General features: G+C 36.8%; 1 protein-coding gene across 16 annotated transcripts in view; it reads left to right on the top strand.

Annotated features, from left to right (window-relative positions):
* PHKB (phosphorylase kinase regulatory subunit beta) overlaps positions 1 to 26,297 on the top strand; it is a 258,670-nt gene extending 232,373 nt beyond the window's left edge. For 15 of the 16 annotated variants that reach the window (XM_004457055.5, XM_058280056.2, XM_071209177.1 and 12 more), the window contains 5 exons: positions 9,146 to 9,280; positions 18,197 to 18,326; positions 21,526 to 21,633; positions 23,944 to 24,084; positions 24,731 to 26,297. In XM_004457055.5, coding sequence (XP_004457112.1) covers positions 9,146 to 9,280; positions 18,197 to 18,326; positions 21,526 to 21,633; positions 23,944 to 24,084; positions 24,731 to 24,868 — 652 coding nt within the window. In that variant the 3' untranslated portion in view covers positions 24,869 to 26,297. Of the gene's footprint in view, positions 1 to 9,145; positions 9,281 to 16,472; positions 16,634 to 18,196; positions 18,327 to 21,525; positions 21,634 to 23,943; positions 24,085 to 24,730 lie in introns of those variants that run through there. The other variant, XM_058280061.2, reaches the window with a different exon arrangement.
* The last annotated feature ends 252 nt before the right edge of the window (positions 26,298 to 26,549 follow it).

The following is a 26,549-nucleotide window of genomic DNA, read 5'->3' as shown; positions in this document are numbered from 1 at the left end:
CTTATGGATACTAGGCCATAAAGCATAGGTTACTTCCCTCACCAAAGTCTATTTCCACATGTTGGAGCAAAATGGCTGCTGACGTCTGCCAGGCTTCAGGCTTCCTCCGTTCCTCTCTTCCCAGGTCTTGCTTCTCCAGGCTCGGGGTTCCTCTCTTCCTGGGACTTGTTTCTTTCTGAGCTCAGGGTTCCTCTCTTCCCGGGGCTTGCTTCTCTTTCCTCTGTGTGCTTACTTCCCAGGACTCCAGCTTACTACTTCAACAGCAAAATCCAACATTAAAAAAGCTCCCACTCTGTCCTTTGCCATGCCTTTGAGTCCCCACCGTACTGACGTGGCCTAATCAATGCCCTATTCATAACTTAATCAGGTCCAGGTTCAGACCAGTTTACAAACATAATCCAATATCTATTTTTAGAATTCATAACTATATCAAAATGCTACAAAATACATCATTCCCACACCAACACATCCCCACAAGAATAATTTTTTTTTAAATTTCAATTCAAGATCATGGACCCCTTGTTAAGAAACCCTGTACTAAAGATACCAAGTCCATTTTTTATTCCAACTTAACTTCCATAGCTTACATGTATACCTCTGTTCCCCCCACCTTTTTTTGTACTTGTTATAAATTATATATTTATAAATTATATGTCCAAAATCATTACATTTTATGCATTTGCATTTTAGCATTTGTTGGAAGTAAGAAGTAAGTTACATACCAAAAACATTCAATATAACAGTGCTGGCATTTATAATTACCCAAATGGTTACCTTTGACAGAAGTCTTTATTTCTGCATGCTTCTTTGATCTACTGTCTAGTGTCCTTTCAGTATGAAAAACTCCCTTTGACATATCTTGTAGGGCAATTTTAGAGGTGGAACACTCCCTCAGCTTTTGTTTATCTAGGAATGTCTTCATCTCTCCCTCAGTTTTGCAAGAAATTTCAACTAGATATAAAATTCTTCTTGGTCATAGAGAGAAAGAAGTTCAGTGCCTACTTTGCATGTATGAATTCCTGGGTTCAATGCCCTTTACCTCTAAATTATTAATTTTTTTAAAAAATTTAAAAGTAAAATTTTAAAAATTTTTGTTTGGCAGTTTTTTCTTTCAGCACTTACAGTATTTCAACCCACTGCCTCCTTTCCTCCATGGTTTCTGATGAGAAATCTGCACTTAATCTAACTGGGACTTTCTTGTCCATAACCTTGTTGCTTTTCTCTTGCAGCTTTCAGAACTCTCTCCTTGTCCTTTGCATTTGACAGTTTGACCATCATGTGTCTTGGCTTATTTGTCGTCAAGTTTATTCTGCTTGCTGCTGCTTTTCATGTTTTATGTCTTTTGCTAAGTTTGGGGAGTTTTCCATCATTATTTCTTTGAGCATTGTCTTTACTCCTTCTCTGTTCTCCCCTGGAACTCCCATAATGCATTTATTGATACCCTTTGTTTGTTTAGTTTTATTTTGTATTGTAGTGTTTTTTTAAATATACTTTTTTATTTTTAAAAAAGATACTTAGATTATATAAATGTTATATAAAAAATACAAGGGATTTCCATATGTCCTGTTCTCTACTTCTCCCACATTTTCCCACATTTACAACATCCTTCATTAGTGTGGTACATTTGTTACAATTGATGAACACATGTTGGAGCATTACCACTAAGCATGGATTATAGTTTACATTGTAGTTTATACTCACTCCCGTATAATTTTGCAGGTAACGGCAAGATACATAATGGCCTGCATCTGTAATTGCAGTGTCATTCAGGACAATTCCCAAGTCCCAGAAAAGCCCCCATATTACACTTGTTTTTCCCCTCTCCCTCTCCTCAGAACCTCCAGTGGCCACTGCCTCAACATCAACGATATAAGTTCTTCCATCGCTACAATCACAATAAGTCTATAGTAGAATACTTGTAAGTCTACTCTAGTCTTTTGTTCATTCCCCAATCCTAAGGATCCAGGGATGGTGATGCCTACTCCACCTCTAGTTGAGAGATGGCTTAGATCTGATGGGGGGGGTGGTTGGTACTATCTTGCCTGAAGTTGCAGACTCTCTATTCCTTAGGATAGTCATTGTCCATCATTATTTCCTTGTTAGTTGTCCTGGGTAAGTCCAATGAACTGGAAAGTAGGTCTTGCAACGCTGTTAAGATTCAGGGCCCAGGTAGCACATGGATAGCCCAAAGATTTAAGTTTTTGTACATATTCCTGTCAACTCTAGTACTAACTATAGATTCAGATAGAAGGGGCAGGAGAGCCATGTGTAGGGAAAGCACAGCTGAGTCCAACTCTGTCACACTGGGGAGCATAAATTCCAGAATAAGGCCTATTGTCTGCCCTACCTGTATCTGGATGTCTCCAGAGCCCTCAGGAGCCCCACTATTTGAGGCAATATTTACTTGGGCAGTCAATGATATCCTGCTGAGACATGCATAAGCATAACCTGTAGAATGACCTCCTGACTCACTTTGAAGTCTCTTAGCCATATAAACTCATTTTTCTTTACCTTTCCCCCCTTTTGTCAAGGTCTTTTTCCAGTTGCATTGCTAGTTGGTGCTTGGTAGTAATCCCTCTGTGCCAGGGAGTCTCATCCCCAGGAGTCTTGTCCCATGTTAGGGGGAAGGTAATGCATTTATATGCTGAGTTCAGCTTAGGGAGAGACTACATTTGAGCAACAAGAAGTCTCTCAGGAGATAACTCTTAGGCACCTCCTTATTGGCACCTATAAGAGTTAGGCTAAGTTTCAGTTTCAAAAGTAAAGGTTCATAAGTACAGTCATCAATATCAAAGGCCCATCAGTGGTCCATCCTCCTTCACTAGTCACTTCCCCTGTACTCAGGGGATTCTTGCTCTCCCACTAGAGTATGTGACAGAACTCTCCAGGATGGGAATTGGATATTCCTTCAGTTATTGTGTGCATCTCCACCCACCACTACAGTGCCCTGCCCCGGGTGAGCCTCCTCCCGTGAATCTCCCATCACAAACACTTCACATATTGGCACTCTTGATGGTGTCCCACAAGACTTTCCACTTTTTCTAATTCTTTTTTCTTTCTGTTCTTTTGCCTGACTCATTTCAACTGTCTTATCTTTGAATTCACTTATTCTTTCTTCTAACACCAATCTGTTGTTGAAACCCTTGTGGGGATTTTTCATTTCAGTTATTGTGGTCTTCAACCTAAGTAGTTCTATTTTGTTTCTTTTTAAAATTTCTGTGTCTTTATTGCGATTCTCATAATGTTCATACTTTGTTTTCCCGATATCATTTAATTCTTTCTCTGTGCTTTCCTTTATTTCCTTCATCATATTGAAGATCATTTTATTAAAGTCTTTTTCTAGAATGTTCATAGTCTTGTCTTGATTGTTGATTTTTTTTTTAGATTTTTACCCTCTTCCTTTTGATAAGCCATAGTTTCCTATTTCTTTGTCTTGTAATCCTTTGTTGCACACTGTCCATTTTAATATTTTAAGTGTTAATTGTGGGATTTTGTTCCTGAGCTGTTTCTTGGGCTATTTCTGTTTCTGTATACCGCTGGTGATATGACAGAAATTTCCTTAAGAGCCAAGAAACAAATACAAAAAACACCTTTCACAGTCTTTACAAATTGGTTTTGTATTGGCTAGTGCTTTCCTTCAGCTTTCAGCTAAAGAGGGTCCACTCAAGGCGAATACAAAGTCCAGGACCTTCCCTGTCTTTTCTGGGCCTGAGTCTTTTCCTGGGTTTGTGCTTGCTATTGTCTTAGTTATTCCCCTGTTTAAAGGAATTTAAATTTTAAATGCTCCTTCTACTCCCCAGGAAGCAGGCCTTCTCCCTCTCCAGTTTGCTCTACTGCTGGATGTAAAGCAGGTAAGCCTTTGCACCAGGCTGCCTGACTCAATTGTTTTATAACAGTGCTTTCTCAAGTTGCTTTTGCCTGGGGGCAAATTTTGGAGGACCAGGAGGGGAGCAGTTTCCCAGGTCAGTCTTTCCCAGCTGGAAGAAGGCCTGGGACACACAAAGGGAGTGCTGGCCAGCTCTACATTGCCCTGGGGAGGGGGTGAGGAGAGGCCAGAACGGATGCCAGGAGCTTCTCTTCTTCATTGGCTCTTCAAAGCTGAGTTTTCTTGCCTTGGCTTTATACAGTAAATGCAGCCCTTTAGGTGTTTTCCTTAGTTTTGAAGAATGTCTTTAAGCCTTCTTGCTGCTCTTGCCTAGAGCAGGTTGGGATAATGGACTCCCTCAGAGTATATCATCCCAGTAATTTGAAGTAGCTGATCAAAAGCAGTGATTACCTATAGGACCACATATTCTTGGATCTTGGGGAACTAAATCTTTATATTCCCCTGGTACTAGAAAGTTACACCAGGGTCTAGGGTTGAGTACCGCATGCTCCCTGCCAGGACCTTGGAGAATGGGTGACAGGCGCCACTGCATTGTGTGTGCAGTTTACAGGTATTTACTGCAGTTCACCAGCCTCTTCGCACTCTTCCCTAGATGCTGCATGACATTCAGCTACACTTCATTTACAAAATAGTTGATTCAGACAGTTCCTGCCTCTTTAATAGTTATTCTAATGGAGGGACTGATTTCTGGAGCTTCTTACCATTTTCCCACAACCCTCTCCTGTAATACGTGCATCTCTTTAACTATGTATATCTCTGTTGTTGGGTTTTTTAATTTATTTTTATTACCCACTGTATCAATTGCTTTTAAACCAATACCACTATTTCTTTTCTTTTTTTTCCAAGGTTAATCTCCCAATGCAATTTCTTCAACTTTTCTGCTCTGAGGCATTCCAGTGAACAAAATTAACCTGCTCACAGGAATAATATTCTAGGCTGATAATGATTTGATTTGCTGTCTCATTATTGATTATGGCTCCAGATTTCATGTTGAAATAGATAAAGTTTCTGACAGACCCATTACTGTAAAGACCTCCAATCAACTGCTCTCTCTGCTCCAGGTCTATCAGTCAGGCCTTAGTGAGATCTATCCCCCTGAGGATATATGTTACCAGGCCTTTTTTACCTCTGCTTCTCATACTGTCAGGATATCCTCTGTAAGCAATTATGATCCAGATTTTTCTTGTCCTCTGATGTCCATAACTGCATCTGTGGTTCACATATCCAGTTCTTAGCCAATATCATTGGTATCATGGGTACCAAACTAACTAACAATACTATGGAATGAAGGAAAGAGGAGGCAATTACAACTTTTCATTAGCATGGTTCTGATACTCATTCGTAGTCTTTGATTTTGACATTTGCTGTGAAGTAAGGAAATAAGATGATTGAGTTCCTGTTCCATTCTGATTGTATCAGAGGGTAAATGAGTCATTGTCATCCAGTTACCAATCAGAAAGCCCAGTTGCTTCATCAAAATGTTTCTCCCTCCGTATTAATATTAATCAAGCAGTAAAGTGCTTTCTTGCAACTTTTCCTTCTTGTATATAACTTAGTAAAATGCTTACACAGATACTCAGCTGTTTAATAGCAAATTTAGCAGATTTTTTTCATGTTGAAAATGTCTCAAAATAATTATTTTTAAAATTGTTTTGGTTTTTTTGCCATGGATCATAATGTTTCCATCTACTTTATTACATATTTCATTCCTTTATCAGGGCATGTTGGAAAACTAATTGCTGATACACATGCAATATCTTTACTAGCCTCACAACAAGAGAATTTTTAGGATAGGTTTATTCCCAAGACTGCAGGAATGTCAGTCCACCTTACATTTGTCCAGCAATGTTGAGAAATTTGTTGTCCTCAAATCAAGCCTCCATACACATTAAGGTTGATTTGGTCAGTCATGTGTGTCTGCCACTTTCTCATTTGCTTATTGACAAGGAGAACATGTCCCTGGTTCTTCAGACAGATTGAATTCATAAGAACCTGGCCCGAGATTTAACTTTCAGACTTTTGGTCTTTAAGTTTGTGTTTCTTTCTTTCTTTCCCCCTTTTATATTGAGTGCTTTTACAAAAAAAATTTCAGATCAGGTTTTGTGACCTTGTCAGTGGGAATAAGAGAAAGAAGTCAGATTTTCCCACTTCAAGGTATTACTTCTCTTTTTTATTATTAGTCCTAAAAATGCATAAAATGTCTTTGAATTTTTTAACTTTGTTACTCCCTTGGTAATTTATTTTCTCTAAGTCTGAGACCTGTTTAGAAGTTTATGTCTAAGACTTTGTTTCTACTGTTTTTAGAATCTTTTGAAGAATTCTTAAGCAAGCAATAGTAATATTCCCATTTAAAAAATAACTTCCCCAAGTGAAAAGAGCTAATAAATGACAGAATTGATATTCAAGTCCATCTTTTTTATTTTTACTTTTCCTTATGGAAACCTTTAAATGTGCAATAGCAGAGAGAATAATTAGGTAAATTCCCATATAGCCATTATGTAAGTGGGTATAAAAATTGTTATTTTTGCTTTTTATTTATTTTTTGCTGTATATATTGTAAAGTTAATCCCAGACATTTTTACTTTAACCCCTCAACATTTTCTTTTACCCTCAATATTTTAGTTAGTATACATCTATTGTAAAGGACATTTTCTTAATAATCACACAACAGTTAGCATACCAACAAAACCAGCAATGATTCCCTAATATTACCTGATACCCAGTTCTTATTCATATTCCTCTGACTGTCACCGAAATGACTTTTTACAGTTGGTCTGTTTGAATCAGTATCCAAACAAGGCCTACACACCATATTAGTTATTCTGTCTCATTTATTCTAAAACAATACTTCCCACCCAGATCTTTGGATTTTGAATTCAAAGTTTCATCCATTATACTAAGCTGCCTGAAATGTAAATTTTGTATGTAAAACAATTTAATAAACAGAAGAAAACTCTAACGTATAAAATAAAAATGGAATTTATTTTATTTAAAGAATTCCATTGAGCCGGCAGTTTATTGTGACTGAAATGTTACTATAATAGGTAATTTCATATGCAACTTTTAACATCATAGCATCCAAAATAATTAGGTCCTTGTGACTTTCATGCTTGTATAACATTTTGGTTAAATGCAGTTAATAATAGTGAGGATGCACAAGTAAAGAAATCCTAGTCTTTGCCAATAATGTGGTTTAGTCTGATTTTTCTTTCCAATTAATTAGAAAAACACTAACGGTGAATCTTAATTCTTTACATGTTCTGGTGTTGTACATATCAGAAGGCTCTCAAATATTTATTTTGTTGTTTAAAAAGACGTCATCATCTTTCTTATCAATGAATAATTATTAAATACGTATTATTACAGTATCAACAATAATAGTTAACAGTATTTTAAAAATATATATTATATTCCATCCCTGTGTAGCTCTCATGCCTCTATAATCTATTTCAGTGTTTTAAAACACATATCCTGCAGTTGACTGAATTCCAGACAATTCCAGAAATTTCACCACAAGAAGAAGGGAGAGGGTAGGAGATAAAGAGCTGAGGTTCTTTGGCAGAGGGCATTGGAGATGGGAACAGTCACAGAGCAGGGACACTTTGCCTTGTGAACTGGCACAGCAGGGAAGAAGATGTTCCTGGCTGGTGTACTTCTGTTTCAATTCGGAGACCTTGACCTTTTTCTTACCATATTTTGTACCTAGAGGCATTAAAGGCATCCCATGAGGAGGATGCATTGCTATTGTTTTGCAAACCAGCCTTGGCAGAAAAAAGGACTTTAATCTTTTAGTTATATCCACCTAACCTTTTCATCTCTGTATCTGCATAGCTTGTGGGTTGTCATTCAAGCAAGCACATCAAAAGAAAGATAATCTTGGCTTTGCCGCTTTAGATCTTTATTGCTGTAACTAGACATTTCCCCCAACAAGCTGACTACACAGCCTGCTTTAGGGGACAAGCAACATGGGTGAATGAAGACACATTGTTTCCAGATGATGAGCTGTACCATCTCTTTTTGTTATTTGGGTGTTCACTGAAAGATTTAATGATAAAGCTGTGTAAAAGTAATTCTCTTGCTTTTCCTAATGATGTGTAGAGTTCTGGTTCCCTAAGACATAGTGTTATTTCCAGGGTTTTCTGTGGTCTTCACAACTATTTCAACTATTTTATCTGAATTCTTTCCTCAGAACACAATAAATGAAAGAAATTAGATGAAACTGCAAAAATACTTTTTAAAATCTTCTCAAATTAAAAAAAAATTACTTGCCCTAAAAATTCAGTGTTTTGGCTCTACTGAAATCTTTTGGTTAAAGTAGGTTCTCTTATGGACCAGTTTAATTAAGTTATAACTAATTTCAAAGATAGGTGCTTCTTCTCTGTCCCTTCCCATCCCAGGAAATTATTGCAAAATAAAGGAAATATGCAAAAAAATGCTTCTCCTTCCTGAGAAAGGAACATTTACATAATAGCACATCTTAACCCATTTCTTTATTTTTTTTAACTTTTTTTCTCTCCCCTTTCCCCCACCTTTGTCTGCTCTCTGTGTCCATTCACTGTGTGTTCTTCTGTGTCTGCTTGCATTCTTGTCATGCAGCACTGAGAAACCACTGTGTCGCTTTTTTTGTTGCGTCATCTGGCTGTGTCAGCTCTCCATGTATGTGGCTCCACTCCTGGGTGGGCTGGGCTTTTTTTGCGTAGGGTGGCTTCTCCATGCAGGGATGCAGTCCTTGCACGTGGGGCTCCCTTACATGGGGGACACCCCTGCATGGCACAGCACTCCATGTGTGCAGCAGCTCTGCACGTGGGCCAGCTCACTACACCGGCCAGGATGCCCTGGGTATCGAACCCTGGACCCTCTGATAGTAGGTGGACGCCCTATCAGTTGAGCTTCCCTTAACCCATTTCTTAAGACAAATTATGTCTTGTTGGTTTTTTGCATATACCTAGTATTAAGAAAATACAGTGTGGCAACTATTTGTATACAGTTGACTATTGTACAGAATTGGTAGCTTCTCACTGGTGAGGACCTAAGTGCTTACATATTTCCATGTTTTACAGTCTAACCACTTGTGTAAGAGTAGGCTCCATTTTTAAGAATCTGATGTGTCACATAACCTTGATGGAAATAGTTATAGCAGCAGTTCAAGTCTTCTCATACCCTTTGGATGGGTCAATGCCATTAAGGGCATTAACCATATGACACACAGTGATTTTATTTCAAGCTTTGTTGATTCATGCTTTCCCTATTTTGTTTCAGGTGGATCATCCATGCCATGGAGTATGAACTACAGATCCGTGGTGGAGACAAGCCAGCCATAGACTTATATCGGCTGTCACCTAGTGAAGTTAAACAACTTCTGTTGGATATTCTCCAGCCTCAACAGAATGGAAGGTAATGAAGGCCCTTTGTTACCTCTAGAATAGTCTGGATTTTAGGTAACATCATAATTTTTGTCCTGATGTATGGATGAAATTAGTAAGATACAGAACCATTCTACTAGATGGGAAGTGTAAACAGTGATGCTTAAATGCCTATCTTCAGTTGTAATTTTGTGTTTCTTTGGATTTTGCATTTTTGGGGAGTATAGTTTATAAGGGTTTCTTCATTTTTATTATTCTGTGCAGAATGTAACATTTCATGCCACTTTGGTCAATTCCACTTCCAAACTCTTGTAATGCTCACCATCTCCTCCCAATATTTTGGCATAAGGATGTGTTTGGTAATGTTATTTAAATTTGTTGCCTATGACTGTGTCTTCCTAAACAGACCATAAGCTTCTTCAGGGCTAAATCCTTTCATACACTTAGCTTGTGCTAATCATAGAATAAAAGTAATAAATAAAATAATAAAGAAATATTCTGTGTGCCTGTGCTATTGTTAAGAGCCTAGAAAATTGTCTCTAGAGAAGAGGTCTTCTACAAAGGAGATTTGAACAAATGGAAAGAATCCTTGTTCTTAGATAGGAACACTCAGTTTTATAAAGATACCAGTTAGAAAGTTGATGGAAACCCAATAAAATCCCAGCAAGCTGTTTTATGGAGTCAGACAAATTGATACTAAACTTCCTACTGAAAAACAAACATGCAAAAATAGCCAGAAAAACATAAAATAAGAATTTAACCTACCAGACATTAAAACTATTGTAAAACCCCTATAATTAGAATAGTATGATACTCTTGCACAAACAGTTCAATAGAACAGAAAGGAAAACCCAGAAATAGTACACATGGACCCAAGTACATATGAAAATTTAGTACGTGATAAAGGTGGCATCTCAAATTGCTGAGTCAAGCAAAGGACTTTTCAGATAAATAGCACTGGGACAACTGGATAGCCATTTGGAAAATGATAAAGTCAGAGTTACACTTTACGCCATACAAAGAGTAAATTCCAAATAGATTATAGATCCAAAAGTAAAACAATGAAAACATGCACGTGTTAAAAGAAAACAAACTAGACAACATAGATGAAATGGACAAATTCTTACAAACACATGAACAACCTTCACTGACCCTAGAAGAAAAGGAAGACCTACCTCAACAAACCAAGCATGAGTAAAGAGATTGAAAGAGTCATCAAAAACCTCCCAAAAAGGAAATGCCCAGGACCAGATGGCTTCAGAGGTGAATTCTGCCAGTCATTCAAAGAAGATCTAATACCAATCTTGCTCAAACTCACCCAAATCACCCTACTACCAAAGCCAGATAAAGATACTATGAAAAAAGAAAATTACAGACCATTATCCCTAGTGAACATAGATGCAAAATCCTCAATAAAGTACTTGCTAACCAAATCCAAAGGAACATTAAAAGAATTTTACAACACAGTCAAGTAGGTTTTATTCCTGGTATACAAAGGTGGTTCAACACAAGAATATCAATTAACATAATACAACACAATAAATTGAAGAAGCATCTGGATTGATGCAGAAAAGGTAAGTGACAAAATCCAGCATCCTTTCTTGATAAAAAACACTCCAAAAGATAGGAAGAGAAGGAAACTCTCTCAACATGGTACATGGTAAATTGCATAGACAAAAAATGCACAGCTAACATTGTACTGATTGGTGAAAGACCAAAGACAAGGATGCCCACTGTGTCACCACTATTGTTCAATATTGTGCTAGAAGTACTACCTAGAGCAAGTAGGCAAGAAAAAGAAATAAATGGCACCCAATTAGAAAAGGAAGAAGTAAAACTTTAGCTATTTGCTGATGATATGATCCTTTACCTCAAAAAACCAGAAAAATCCAAAACAAAGCTACATGATCTGATAGACTAGTTCAGCAAAGTGGTGGAATACATGATTAATACACAAAAATCAGCAGTGTTTCTATACAGTACTAATGAGCAATTGAGTAGGGAACAAAAATCCCATTTATAAGAGCAACTTAAAGAATCAAATATTTAGAAATAAATTTAACCAAGGACCTGTATTCATAAAACTGCAAACATTGCTGAAGGAAACCAAAGAAGACCTAAATAGATTAAAGGACATTCCACGTTCAGGAATTGGAAGACTAAATATCATTACGATATCAATTCTTTATCCAAACAATTAGAGATTCAACACAATGCCAATAAAACTTCCAATAGCCTTTTGTGCAGAAATGGAAAAGCCAATTTTCAAATTTATTTTTAAGGGTAAGAGGCCTAAATAGCCAAAACTGTCTTAAAAAAGAACAAATTGGGAAGACTCTCAATCCCTGATTTTAAATCATGTTACTGGCATAAAGATAGACAAATTGACCAAAGGAATCAAACTGAGAATTCAGAAGTACTCCCTCACTTCTGTGGTCAAGTGATTTTTGATAAGACTATCAAACCCATCCAGCTGGGTCTGAACAGTCTAGTCAACAAATGTTGCTGGGTAACCTGTATATCCATAGTTTAAAGAAAGAAAGAAAGGGCCCCTATCTCACACCTTATACAAAAAATTAATTCAAAATGGATCAAGGACCTAAATTTTTAAAAGTTAAAGCCATCAAACTCCTAGAAGAAAATGTAGAGAAGCATCTTCAAGATCTTCTGGTAGATGGTGGATTCTTAAGCCTTATACCCAAAGCACCAGCAATGAAAGAAAAGATAGATAAATGGGCCCTCCTCAAAATTAAACACTTTTGTGCTTCAAATGACTTTTTTAAGAAGATGAAAAGGCATCCTACTCAATGTGAGAAAAATTTCAGAATCTACCTATCAATTAGGGCTTGGTCTCCATGTTGTATAAAGAGGTCATACAACTCAATGATAAAAAGACAAGCAATCCAATTTTACAAGGGCAAAAGACTTGAACAGAAACTTTTCCAAAGAAGAAATAGAACTGGCCAAAAATCACATAAAAAGCTGCTCAGTATCACTAGGGAAATACAGATCAAAACTACAATGAGATATCGTTTCATGCCTTACAGAATGGACATTACTTAAAAAAAAAAAAAAAGACACTACGAGTGCTAGGATATAGAGAAATAGGAACACTCCTTCACTGTTGGTAGGAATGTAAAATGGTGCAGCCTCTGAAAGACAGTTTGGTGGTTCCTCAGGAAGCTAAATATAGAACTGCCATATAATACTATAATCCTGCTACTAGGAATATATTCAGAAGAGCTGAAAACAAGGATGTGGACGGACATTTGCACACTGATGTCCATAGTGGGATTATTTCAATTGATAAAAGATGAACACAACCCAAGTGTTCATCAGCTGATGAATGGATGAACAATGTGGTATAAATGTATGATGGAACACTATTCAGCTGTAAGAAGAAATGAAGTCGGGGTGCATATGATAACTTGGATGAAGCTTGAGGCCATTATGTTGAGTGAAATAAGCCGGAAACAAAAGGACAAATATTGTATGACCTCACTAACATGAACTGAATATGATTAATAAACTCATGGAGTTAGGAGATAGAATATGGGTTGAGAAGGGGGAGCTGATGCTGAGTATAAACGTGGAATGTTTAAGAAGGTGGATTGAAAATGTGTGGAAATGGATAGAATTGATGGTAACACATTTAATGAGTTCAACACTGTTGATTTATGAGTGTTAATGTGGCCGAAAGAGGTAGTCTAGGGAGGTTAATGTCAGTTGAAAGAAAGCTAAAGGATAATCTAGGGACTTCACATAGTGATTGCAGTGATGGGTGGTGATTGTGGTTAATAGTACAAATACAAGAATGCATCTCAATTACAAAATGTTAAGAATATGAAGATATATTGCAGAAATATAATAGATGTAACATAATGACTTTTTTTAAAGATTTATTTATTTATTTATTTCTACACACACACACACACACACACACACCCATCTGCCCCTGATGTCTCTTCCTGTGTCCCCGGATGTCTCTTCCTGTGTCAATTTGCTGCATCGTCTTCTTTGTCCACTTCTGTTGTTGTCAGCGGCACGGGAATCTGTGTTTCTTTTTTGTTGCATCATCTTGTTGTATCAGCTCTCTGCGTGTGCAGCACCATTCCTGGGCAGGCTGCAATTTCTTTTGCGCTGGGTGGCTCTCCTTACGAGGTACACTCCTTGCGCGTGGGGCTCCCCTATGTAGGGGACACCCCTGCGTGGCACGGCACTCCTTGCCTGCATCAGCTTTGCACATGGGCCAGCTCCACACAGGTCAAGGAGGCCCCGGGGTTTGAACCGCGAACCTCCCATGTGGTAGATGGATGCCCTAGCCACTGGGCCAAATCCACTTCCCCCACATAAAGACTTTAGTTAGAGTAATATTGTAATAGTTTTACGACATTGGCAAAGAAGGTAATATATTAATGCTAAGGGTCAGTACTGTGTGAGAGTTATAAGGATTTTTCCTTCAGGAGTAATGAAAAATGTTCTGAAATTGACCGAACTGATGACAGAACAACTTGGTGATGAGAGTGAGAACCACTGAGAGTACACTTTGGATAGATTGTACAAGAGAGTGGACCATATTACACAGTGTACCCCATGGTGAATGATGGACTATGGATAACAATACAAATATGAGACTATTCTCTCATGTACTATAGCAAATATGCAATACTAATGCATGGTGTTAATAATAGTATGGTTTGTAGGAAAAATAGACCAAATATAAGCTATGGACTGTTCATAGCAGTAATACTGTGACGATGTTCTTTTATCATCAGTAACAAAGGTGTCACAACAATGTAAGATATTGATGGTGGGGTGATGTATGGGAACCCTGTAAGGTATGTTATGATTGTTCTTTAAATTTTTTAAAGTAAAAAAAGAACAAACATTGAGATATCATTTCTTACCTATCAGACTGGCAAAATTTTAAAAGTATAGCAAACATTTGATGAGACTGTGGAGGATCAGGGACTCTCATATGTAACTGTTGGGCAGAAACCTTTGGGAAGGAAAATTGACAACATATGAAAAATCTACATATGCACTTTAACCCAGCCCTTTTAAGAATGTACCCTGAAGATATACCTGCAAAAATTTGTACAAGGCTTTCATTGCCTCATTGTTTATATTTGCAAAATATTGGAAACAATCTAAATGCCCATACATAAGAGATTGTCAGAATGAACATAACCCTATGAAGTGCTATGTGGCTGAGAAAAAGAATGAGAGTGGTCTCTGTGCATTGATATGTAGTCATTTCTAGGATATATTGTTACATAAAAACAGCAAAGTGCAAATTAACATCTATAACATGTCACTCTTCATGTAAGAAAGAAGAGGATATAAGAAGATATGTGTATCTTCTAGTTTGTGCAGAAGAAATACAGAAAGGATAAATAAAAACCTAATGAAATTGGTTATTTTCAGGGATTGGTTGGAGCAGGATGGAAAGAATGGAAGAAATAGTTACATATAGATATAGCTAGGGGAAGAGTAATACTTCTGCAAGTATACCTTTTTGTATAGCTTTGATCCTTAAACCATGGTAATGTTTCATGTACCAAAACTTGAACAATTAATTAAAATTAATCCAAGATGTTAAGCAAACCCAAAATGGAATTCAAATAGTAACAAATGAACCTAACTATATAATAAATGAACACTTTATCCCCACTAAAGGGAAAGGGGAAGAAAAGAATTAACCTAAGTGCCTTTGGAAAACATTGCTTTGACTGGAAATTATAAGGGTAAAGAAAAAAAAAGAACCACACACAAATATTGTACTCTAATAATTGTTTTCTCACAAGGATATGGTTTAGCAATTCTGAAATTATTTTATATGTGTGTGTGTGTGAATAGTAGGATTGAATAAATAAGCATATTATGGAATATGAGAGCCAGATTTCTTACTCTTGGAGAAGGCAGTTAGAAATAATGAAACATGGATGGATACGTATGGATGTGTATATGTATGTGAGTATATACATACATACATTTCCTAGCCCTGTCCACTGAGACCTAGAAGCAGTAAAACCCTAGTGGCAATATGCATACCTCCCACACAGATATTAATTTCTAGATACCATTCTCTAATGAAAGAAACCAGCACTCCTTAGAGAAATGGTTGATTCCCGGGGCAGGAAAAATACAAGATAAACTTAGAACATATTGTGGTGCCAGAAAGTAAGGAAATGTAACTGGATTTCCTCTAGGTTCTTGACTATGTTACATAAAAGAATTTAAGAACATGACAGTTTAGTTAGGCCAGTAGTTTATTAAGGAAATGAGAGAAGAGAATAGAAATGGGAGAAAATAACAGATTATGGGTCGGGTCCCCAGATGTACTTGCAGAAAGAAAGTAATTTAGCTTATGTGATTACTTCTTAACCATTAACAATTCCTCCCCTTGCTAATGTTTGGAGGAGGGATCCCAGCTGTTTACTGTTTTGATTGATAAGGCCACCACTCAATTCCCCTGGTGGAAGGATAAGGCCCCTTGAGACTGCCCGGGCTTTTCCTTTATTCTGGATGAAATCTCATTCCAAATGGGGCATTCTCCTGGGGTTCTTCCATGCAGCCTTCTGATGAGGTCTTTCCCTCAGGAGATTCCCAGAAGGGGTTTCCATGACCACATGTTCACAGCCATGTTTTTCTGCCAGGTTTTAGATTCATCTTCCCATTCCCTAAACTAGCCTGCCTCAGAAGTACTCAAACTTGATGGAATTTGGAGTAATAGAGTATGGATTAGAGGGGACTTACTGGTATTCTGCTATGGAACTATTGTGATTAGTAATGGAAGAAGTTGTGTCATTGATGTGGAGAAGGTGGCCGCTGTGGCTGCTGAGGGTAGGGAGAAGGAGGAAGGGATGTGGTGTGGGGCATCTTCGGTACTTGGAGTTGTCCTGAATGGTAGTGCAGAGACAGATGCTGGACATTGATGTCCTGCCATGGCCCACTGGGTAGACTGGGGGAAGAGTGTAAACTACAGTGTAAACCATGTGCAGCAGTGCTCCGAGATGTATTCACCAAATGCAGTGAATGTCCCATGATGATGAAAGAGGTTGTTGATGTGGGAGAAGGGTGAGGGGGGTGGGGGTATATGGGGACCTCATATTTTTTGAGTGTAACATTTTTTTTAAATAGAGAAAAAAATAAACTAAAAAAAAAAAAAGGCAATTAAAAACAATGATGCAACAACTAACCTCATGGGTATATATTTTCAGAGTCCCTCGGACCCTGGCAATTTGAAAGAATTTCCAGTGCTGAAAGGTGGGACAATTTGAGGAAAAAAAAAAAAATTATACTATTTGGTCCTAACCTGTAGAATAAATAAATATCCTTGAGTCCATGCTGACATAAATAAATAATTGAATAAATAAATAGGGAAGGTACTCATCTTTTCAGTAGAATTTCAATTAATAAATGTTTATGAAATAACAGAAAAAGAAAATCACCATTAGGCAAATAGCAAAGTAATAATTGTTATAGGCAAAATCCATCTCACTTGATTCTAAAATGAATAGGTGTAGTTATGACAAGAAATAGAAAATTTGCATAATTTCAAAGTATCTCCTCTCAAGATATTTTTTTAATTGCAAAGGGAAAAATAGGAACTTGAAAAATCCATCATACTCCACTTTAACCAAGTAATCAAGTCTAACATCACCATTGGTCTTCTTTCATCAAAACAAAAATGTCTTTTTCTGTTTACTGTATCCTTCATAGCTATTTTCATTCCTAGAAATATTGTAGGTCATTATAACACACCTCCCTTGTGTGACACATTACACTCTGTTGCCTTTTTTAATACCAAGTGTTTTTTAATGTATACTTCCTATTTCAGCTTTGGCAATAGTATACTACTATGTCATTTGTTCTGTTCTTTTCTAATTTTGCAAACTAGATCTTTAATCCCTTTAATGGTTGTGAATTATTTAAGAATGATATCTTTAAGCTTTATGTTTAATGCATGAAACTTAGATATGAGTTTTTCATTACTGGGACTTCAGTTATATTTAAACAGCAAACCTTATTTTTAATGAGGTTTAAAGGTAATTTCATTGTATATAAAATGCTTTACTTTAATCATTCAGTTAGCAATGTTTAATAAGCAACTTGCTGGAAGATGTATAGGAGTGATCAAGTTATATGATTTCCATTCCTTCTTGGGGCTTATATCTTACTGTAAGAACCACATAAACTTATTTTTTAATTCACTGCTCCTGTTTTTGTTTTTTGTTTTTGTTTTTTTTAATTAGTTTATTTTATTTACTTATTTTTTAATCCCCCCTCCCTTGTGGCTTTTTGCGTGCTGTCTTCTTTCTGTGTCCATTCGTTGTGTGTTCTTCTGTATTTGTATTTATTTATTTTATTTCCCCTCCCCCCTTGTGGCTTGCTTGCTGTCTGCTCGCTGTCCATTCGCTGCGTGCTCTTCTGTGTTTTTGCTTGTCTCCTCTTTCTGTTGGATCACCTTGCTGAGCCGACTCTCCATGGTGCCTGTGGGCCATGTGGTGCTCTGCAGCGTGTGGGTGAGCCTCCCTGCACAAGGAGGCCCTAGGATGCAAACCCAGGGCCTCCCGTGTGGTAGATAGAAGGCTAACTGATAGAGCCACAGTCACTTCCCTACGCCTGTGTTTTTATATGGTGCTGCTTTGTGTATTAGAAAATCATTTGATTACATTGTGAGCAACCTCATAATTTAGTAGAGAATAACATTTTGCCTGTTAAATTTTTTTAAATCTTGGGGATTTTCTCTTCTCCTGGAAGATATGTTTTTACTTTGAAATATTTACTAACTCCTGTAACACATGGTAACTATGCATCATTGATGGGTTTTGGCTTTTATTGCTCACCCTATTGGAACAACTAATCCATATTGTAAGCCTTGCTTTCTACCAGAAAAAAAGACTTGTTTTTCAACTCTGAGGCATTTTCCTTTGGTCTACAGATGTTGGATGAACAGGCGTCAGATCGATGGATCTTTGAATAGAACTCCCCCTGGGTTCTATGACCGAGTTTGGCAGATCCTAGAGCGCACTCCTAATGGTATCATTGTAGCTGGAAAGCATTTGCCACAGGTAACACCTAACCATGTTTATGTCAGTGAAAGGGAGTTCTAAAGGGAACTAAAGGAATATAGAATTTTTCCCCCTCTGCACTGCAAATAACCTTTCTTATTATTAGTTGTCTTAGAGTATTTAAGGAGGGTTATCCAGATACCTGGAGGGAAGAAATACTAGAAAATAAGAGTCTAATCAACTGGATTGGAAATACTGTTCCCCAATCTCAGTTACTTTTATTTTTCTATTTTAATATCCTTCTATACAAAAGGGCTGCTTTACCAAATGGATAGATATATTGCTGAAAAGTTGTATTTTATTTTATTTATTTATTTGTTTTGTCATTGTTCCTATGTTTCAGGAAACTTCCTGAAGAAAGCACATGGCCAAACCTTTTGCCAAGCAAACTGTGCTTCCTTTGTCATTAGTGAATTTAGGGTTTCTTATATTGGCTTTACTTTAAAGTAGGGATATCCCTTCACCACCCAACGTTGTTGTTGCTGTTTTTCAACTTAGGATTCACCATGTAGTATAATTCCGTGAATTTTTTTTTTTTAACTTTATTCTGTTACCATATATATACAAGGTAACATTTTCCCCTTTTAAGCATATTCACATTATATTTCAGTGCTGTTAATTACATTACAGTGGATGAACCTTGAAGGCATCATGTTGAGAGAAATAAGCCAGACACAAAAGGATAAATATTGTATGATGTCTCTGATTTGAAATACTTAGAATAAGTACTCAGGGCCAGAATCTAGAATACAGGTCATGAAAGGATGGGGCAGGGATATGGAATGGGAAATTAAGGCTTAAAATGTACAGCATTCCTATTTGGAATGATGGAAATCTTTTGGTAATGGATTGGTGATGGTAGCACCACCAAGTTTTAATCTCAAAAACAATAGACTGCTCCTGGGGGACCTCACAAACAATAAAATATACATTCAAAAGACAGACCAGATAGACATGAGAAGCAGGTAGTCTAGTAATGGTATGGACAAGGAAATTACTTCTTAAGAATAGCATTGAAATGTGAGAAATGCAGTAAATCTTAAGGCCATTAGACCGTCCAACAGTCACTTATTTTCCTTGAATTGTAACTTTACCTATGTGCCAAATGAATTAGTGCCCCTTCCCTCATATGGTTTCCCAAATTATATAAACTGACCTGCTTCTTTATTTAATCTTGACATTAATATCACTCTGCTTACACACAAAAGTGAATAATTAGCATTTGGAAGTGGGTTACTGTATTTGTTTTTGGTGTTGACACTTCAACCAGATTAATTTTGGTGGAGTTCTTTATACAAATAAAATATTTCTAAAAACACACACCCACACTTTTTATACATACACACACACCCACACATACAGTTTATCTCAAAAAACCTACAAGAAATTGGTAGCATTCTTTTTTTTTTTTTTTTTTTGCCTTTGGGAAAAGAAAATGTGTGGTTGGGGTGAGTTTTTCACTTTTTTAGCTTTCAAATTTTGAACTTTATGAATTGTTACTTAATAAAAAAATAAACATTTTTTAAAAGTATTCTTAGTATTACTCATGGATTGTTAAGTGGTTTTCTTTGGTTGCCAGCATCTGTGTTCCAGCCCTTTCCCAGATGCTGTGATTATTCTTATGGAGCCTCACTGTCTCTTGTGAGCAGAGAACAGGCTTCCATCACTAGCGTCCTGCTTCTTCCAGTAGGTCTTGTCTCTGCACACCTGGGCAATGGTCTAAGGCAACCTTTGATTAGCTTCTATCTCAGCCTCCAGTGATAGTTATTAGACTTTCGTTTAATTGATTGCCTGGACTAGTTACATTTAGTATACTCTTTGCTGATACTAACGACAACATAAATGAGAATTAAATACTTTTTATGTACCAGACACTTTCCTAAGTGCTCATTTAATCCTCACAATAGTCTATTGAGGTAGGTATTTTATTTGACGGATGAGAAAACTGAAGCACGGTAAGTAGTTTTTCCAAGATCACACTTCTAGTAAGTAGCAGACCCAGGCAGTGGACCCTGGTAGTGAGGCTTCTGAGACTTTATTCTAAACTTCTCTACTACATTGATTTTCATAAGTCCTTTCAGGGATCAAGAGATAAGACAAGTTTGATCTCTCTTCTTTAGGTTTAATTATCATAGTCACATAATAGCTAGGTTGACTTTTCAAATGAAATCTATTAAAAGGAAATTCATGTAAAACCATGACAAGTTCTCCTTTCTTTGTAATCCCATTAATCCCATTGCTATACATCTAAACAACTACAGTAACTGTGTTTCTCACCCAGCTTCATTTGTGCCAAATTGGTTATTACCCCTAAGCAGTAACAGTAAATGGATTGCATTGAATATAGGGCTGAAGATTAGTATACCTGGTTAAACAATACTATCATTTGATTGTAAGGAGAAATTCCTCCTGGGTCTCATTTTAAGTAATAAGTAGGTACATATTGTTCTGAAACTACAACTAAAATTCACTGTGTATCATTATCAAGGTAAAAGCAACTAATATGTCTTTATCATCTCTGGTGAAAATTCTGGTAACTCCATCTGTTTTCTTCCATACAAACCTAACGTTTGGACCGCTCCCATTTTTAAATTTTAGGGTTATCTACCATACTTGGCTTTGAAATTGGATTTGAGTTTATTTTCTGCTTTCATTTGCTTTGTGAAAGTTAATAGATGATACAATTCTCTCACTTTAAATGAAAGATAAAGGATGAAATAGAGAAAATTCTTTTAGTTTTGCCTTTTCTGTTTGGCTGCCATTTTGGCAAATAATGTTTTTACTTGCTTGCATGCATTTTTATGCTGCTTGCTCATAACGGACCTGTCACAGAAATTATGTAAATTAAATAGCTAGTCACTTACATGCTGAAGTTTGACAGCAACATAACTTTTTATGTTAATTCTGAAAACAATAGGTACTGTTATTTGTTGACTCATTTTTTGGCTGTTCCTTTTATGTTTCAAAGTGACTTTCTAATATAGTTCTTTTCCCCTAAAAACATTAATACAGTGAATATAACTACTAAAAATGGGAAGTTTAATTCACATTAGTCAGCTATTGGCTTCAGTAGTTTGATGTGTTCTCTCAGGCTTTATAGAAGCTGAGAAAGAGTATTGATTAGAAAATGAAGTTCCTCTATCAAATGAGAACCAGAGTATAGCAATGCAGCATTTTAATGTGCAGTTATTTTTTTCAGCAACCAACCCTCTCAGATATGACCATGTATGAAATGAATTTCTCTCTCCTTGTTGAAGACATGTTGGGAAATATTGATGCACCAAAGTACAGACAGATCATTGTTGAGGTTTGTATAAAAAAATGTAAATTGCTCAGAAAGTATTTTCTACCTGCTCTCTAAAAACTAAAATAAAGGAAACTGCCCAACAGACCCAGAATTTCATTCCTCACCTACTCCTGATCTTCTCTGATTCTTTCATGTGCCCAAGTAAAGGCACATATCCAGGTTGAGCATCTTAAATTTCCTTCAGAACGGAAAGATTCCCTCCCCATTTTTTTCCAGCTTTATACTCATCCCAAGTACATCAGGAATACCATAAAAATAGAGGAGGTAACCTTTTTCTATTTCTTTTGTTTCCAGTTTTTTCTATTTATAGAAATAATGTAGAAAGTTTCAACAATTCATAAAAGTGTAAGAAAGAAAGCAAAAATGTCCCCACACCCAGTAGCAAGAGATAATCACCTTTGATATTTCAAGGGACATCTTTGCAAACCTCTCTTTGTGGACAAAGAATCCATGTAATTGTGTGCTGTATCATCATTGCTCTATATAAAGTTTAATGCTAAAGTATACAGACAATTTAATATATAGCTCATAATCATTTTGTCTCCTTCTCTAGAAACATCTCCATTATGTGTCTCAGGGATAGGTAATATGTCTTATTGATACAGAAGAAACTTTCAATGAATATTGAGCAAGATGTGTGGTACCTTTTAACATCGAGGATATCTAGAGCTACAGTTAGAGCTGAGTTCTAACCCTGATTTGCCAATAATTGAAACAGTATCAGTCAGTTTCCCATAGCATGTGGAATGAGGCAGAGGCTACATCAGGAAAAGATGGGTTTATTAGAAGGGTGAATACCTTCCTTTGCTGTTACTTTAACCTTTCCACATCTAGTTCATTTGAGACATAAATAGACGACACAAATCCTTCTTATTAACCATAATGAGGTCATTCCTTTTGCAGGAAAACAAAGTGTTCCTTTAAGACTAGAGCATAGGGAAACGGACTTGGCCCAGTGGATAGGGCATCCGTCTACCACATGGGAGGTCCACTGTTCAAACCCCAGGCCTCCTTGACCCGTGTGGAGCTGACCCACGTGCAGTGCTGATGCGCGCAAGGAGTGCCATGCCATGCAGGGGTGTCCCCCTCATAGGGGAGCCCCACGTGCAAGAGTGTGCCCCGTAAGGAGAGCCGCCCAGCACGAAAGAAGTTCAGCCTGCCCAGGAATGGCACCACACACACGGATAACTGACGCAGCAAGATGACACGACAACAAAGAGACAGATTCCCATGTCGCTGATAACAACAACAGAAGCGGACAAAAAGAAGAACACACAGCAAAATGGACACAGAGAACAGACAACTAGGGCAGGGGAGGTGCGGGGGAAAGGGAGAGAAATTAAAAAAAAGACTAGAGCATAATTTAGCATTCTTCTGGCTAGAGCCCAGCTCCAAGTTCTTCCACCTTGTGACACCTGGTTTCTATTGAAAGTGTCACAACTTTGGGTCTTCCAGGTTCTGTTTCTGAAGCATTTAAAGTACAGTTCCCAAATGGGGAATTATGAGTTCTCTTTCCTGTTCCATGTACAAAGTAGCAACTATAAACATCATCGAAAAATCTTTACCAAGCAATCAAGCAGTGTATATTCAGACACAGTCTTTACCTATAAGAATTTATCATCTAAAATGAACATTACTACTTAGGATAAATGTATGGAATGGCCAAACAATAAGATGATGCGTTAAACTAAGATAAGATAGTTTATGCAGACTTGACTAGTCTCATGTCGAACAGAAGTCTGAGGTAAGTGTACTTTTTTAAAACATAACCATTCTGAGAAACTACTATGGCATCACAGTTATATTCATTTTGGGGTACTGAGGCTCCAAGATGCATAACCTTGATCTGCTAAACTCATCTGCCTTCTCAGGCTCTGTCCCTACCCCTTCATCTGTTGGCAGTCCCACAGTTGCACTGGGTATTGTTTGGTTACTGGTCTCTTGCCAACAAAGATTGATGCCCACAGACCCAGGAAAATTTCAGGTACTTAGGGTAATAGGGTGCTGTGTACTATGTACAAGGTTAGGAAAAGTATTTTTCTAAGTATTAGTTTTATTTAAGTGACTAAAAAAAACATATACAGCTATAGGGACACACGCAATAAAAAAATTCATATCACTTCCAAACAGAACCTAGACTGATTTGTTGGATTAGGAATATTCCAGAGGTGATCCTAAAACCTCTTAGTATACAGTACACACTGTGGAATGCTAGGATCACCCATCGATCTAATTAAAGAATAAAAACAAGTCCAGAGTGTTTCAGTTTTATGGTTCATATAACTGGCTTTCAACGTCTGTCTCTTCTAGCTACTGATGGTTGTATCCATTGTACTGGAAAGAAACCCTGAGCTAGAATTTCAAGACAAAGTAGATCTAGACAAACTGGTGAAAGAAGCATTTCATGAATTTCAAAAAGATGAGAGTCAGCTAAAGGAAGTGGAAAAACAAGTAAGTAGAGAAAAAAGCTCTTTGTAGAGTTTTTTCAGTCTTAATTCTTCAGAAAAATCCCTGATCTCTCGTCATTTAATTTACAAAACAACTTAGAGTATAAAATAGAATACTTGAGGAGCAGAGAGACATTTGACCTATTTGAGGAATTAGCGTTACTTTATAATTAATTACTAGTCAATTCAGCTATGAAATTCTGACTAGAAAGAAACCCAGGAAGAAGTAAATTCCCTTTATATATTTAGCAGCTAAAATATGTTTTATCAAGGAGGAGCCATAGAGTCAAGAAAGCTATAAAATTAAATTCTGGGAGGATGGGAATGCAGCAACCAACAATGTACTGGGAATGTGTACTGCCTGATATAGCTCCTTCCAGACTCTCTGTTTAATATTTTATGCTCATCCGAAAGAAGTACCCTAAGTAAATAAAAATTATTGGTAAAGAGGAGAATACTAAAAATGTCTGTCTTTGTTTTATATGCTGAGAAGACACCTCAGGAAAAATGAAAGAAAGCTCAGAAAGCTCTTATTTTCCACACAGAAATCTTTCTGTGGATTTATTTTTCCCCTAGGCTGACACTGATTTTACCTGTCAATTCTTTACAAACAAAAAATCAAACAGCTTGTTTGCTTTTTTCCTTTATAGGATGATATGACTTCCTTTTACAACACACCCCCCCTGGGAAAAAAAGGAACATGCAGCTATTTGACAAAGGTTGTGATGAATTTGCTGCTGGAAGGAGAAGTCAAGCCCAGCAATGATGACCCATGTCTGGTTAGCTAATGTTTTGTGTTGAAGCATAATCAAGGCAGCCGTTGTAGTATGGACTGATCATGCTAGTGAAGTGTTTGCCATGCCCACGACAGAGTTAATGAATCTCTCTTGCATGCCATAGCCAATCTAATGATAAATACTTTTACTCAGTTGAAAAAAAGCTCTCATGATTATACCAACAACAATCACCAGCACTATATGAGAGAAATTGTTTGTGGTTTAAAAATTCACCCTGCATGTTTCATGAAAATGAATCTTTGCTCTTTGGGCTAAATTCCCACCTCAGTGCCAATTAGTAGTGCATACTGGTGGACATTTTTTAGTGGTATTGTCATGCTAGATGAAGATGTTAATATGCTTCATAAAAGCAAAGTCAGCCAGCTGGTATTTTGATTCTTAGAAAGTGCATTATTAATAATAGCTAAGTTTACAAAGCTTTTGTACAATTTTACTGTATAAGCATGACAGGTTTTCTTTTTGTGCTATCAGTAGGGATTGGACTAAAATACAAGGCAGTAAATCTATACTTTATCAAACATTTTCTTTGAGCTTCTACTAAAAATAGGACATCTGTAGGATTGTTCAGAAGTTTGTTATATTATAGGATTGTTAACCTAGTTTGTACTATTAATAGTAAAAACAGAATTAAACATCATTAAATTTTATTTAGGAATTAATGGATGTTTCTGGACATGTTCTTTGTTCCTAGGTTCATAATACTCTTTATTACATCTAAATATTTTCATTTAATTGATTTGGAGGTGGAATGGAAGAGAATCTCTGGTAGCTTTTATTACACATATTTTGCTACCAGATTGATTTGAACAAACTTTAGTAAAAATAGGAAGTATATTAAGGATCTACATTTTATAAATTTATTTCCTTCCTGAGTTTTACAGTGTAGCATATTAGTTTGAGCCCTGGCCCCATAGTGAGTTATTTTACTGACCCAGTCTTATTGTGACATTTTACTTGAGAAGTCAGAGACTTGTCATATAAAAAATTCAGCCCATTTGTAGAGTCTTGGAAGGATCTAGTAAAGAAGAGGCAAGTGACTCCGGTAACAAGTCAAATTGATATCAAATATATGGATATATGAGTGAGCACATGGAAAAATCTGAAAAACGAGTCACACTTCTCATAACTTTGAGATAACACTACCTAAATCTTGCATAAGACATATATGCATCAGTTGGTATAATGGAGAAGAATGAGAGAGATAGTTTGCTTATAGAACATCTTGAGAACAGGGATATGACAAAGAGAATTAAGTTACATGACTAAATATTAAGAAAGTTTATAGAAGTAATCTTGAATGATGGTGCTAGATTCTAAAACTTTAAAGCATGAAGCCCATGGAGAGACAATTGAAGACTGACATGTCATAGCTGGGGAAACTGGAAATTTAAGAAATAAAAATTTTGTTAAAAGCCCTGAATTATTCAATGTTGACTGAAGTTTGGAGGGAAATAAACTGTGGGGGGGTTTTGTTTTGTTTTGTTTTGTTTTTTGATGTACTAGGGCTAGGTATTGAACCCAGGACCTCATATGTGGTAAGCTGGTGCTTAACCACTAAGTCACATTGGCTCTCCTGAATTGGTTTTTCCATTTTTTCCTTGTTATTTGTGTTTTTTGTTTTTAGGAGGCACCAGGGACCAAACCAGGATCTCCCATGTGGGAATCAGGCCCT

This window comes from Dasypus novemcinctus, chromosome 18, assembly GCF_030445035.2.
Source record: "Dasypus novemcinctus isolate mDasNov1 chromosome 18, mDasNov1.1.hap2, whole genome shotgun sequence".
In the NCBI taxonomy this organism is placed as follows: domain Eukaryota; kingdom Metazoa; phylum Chordata; class Mammalia; order Cingulata; family Dasypodidae; genus Dasypus; species Dasypus novemcinctus.
The sequence above is the reverse complement of the archived record's forward strand: the minus strand, read 5'-3'. Positions and strand labels throughout refer to the sequence as shown.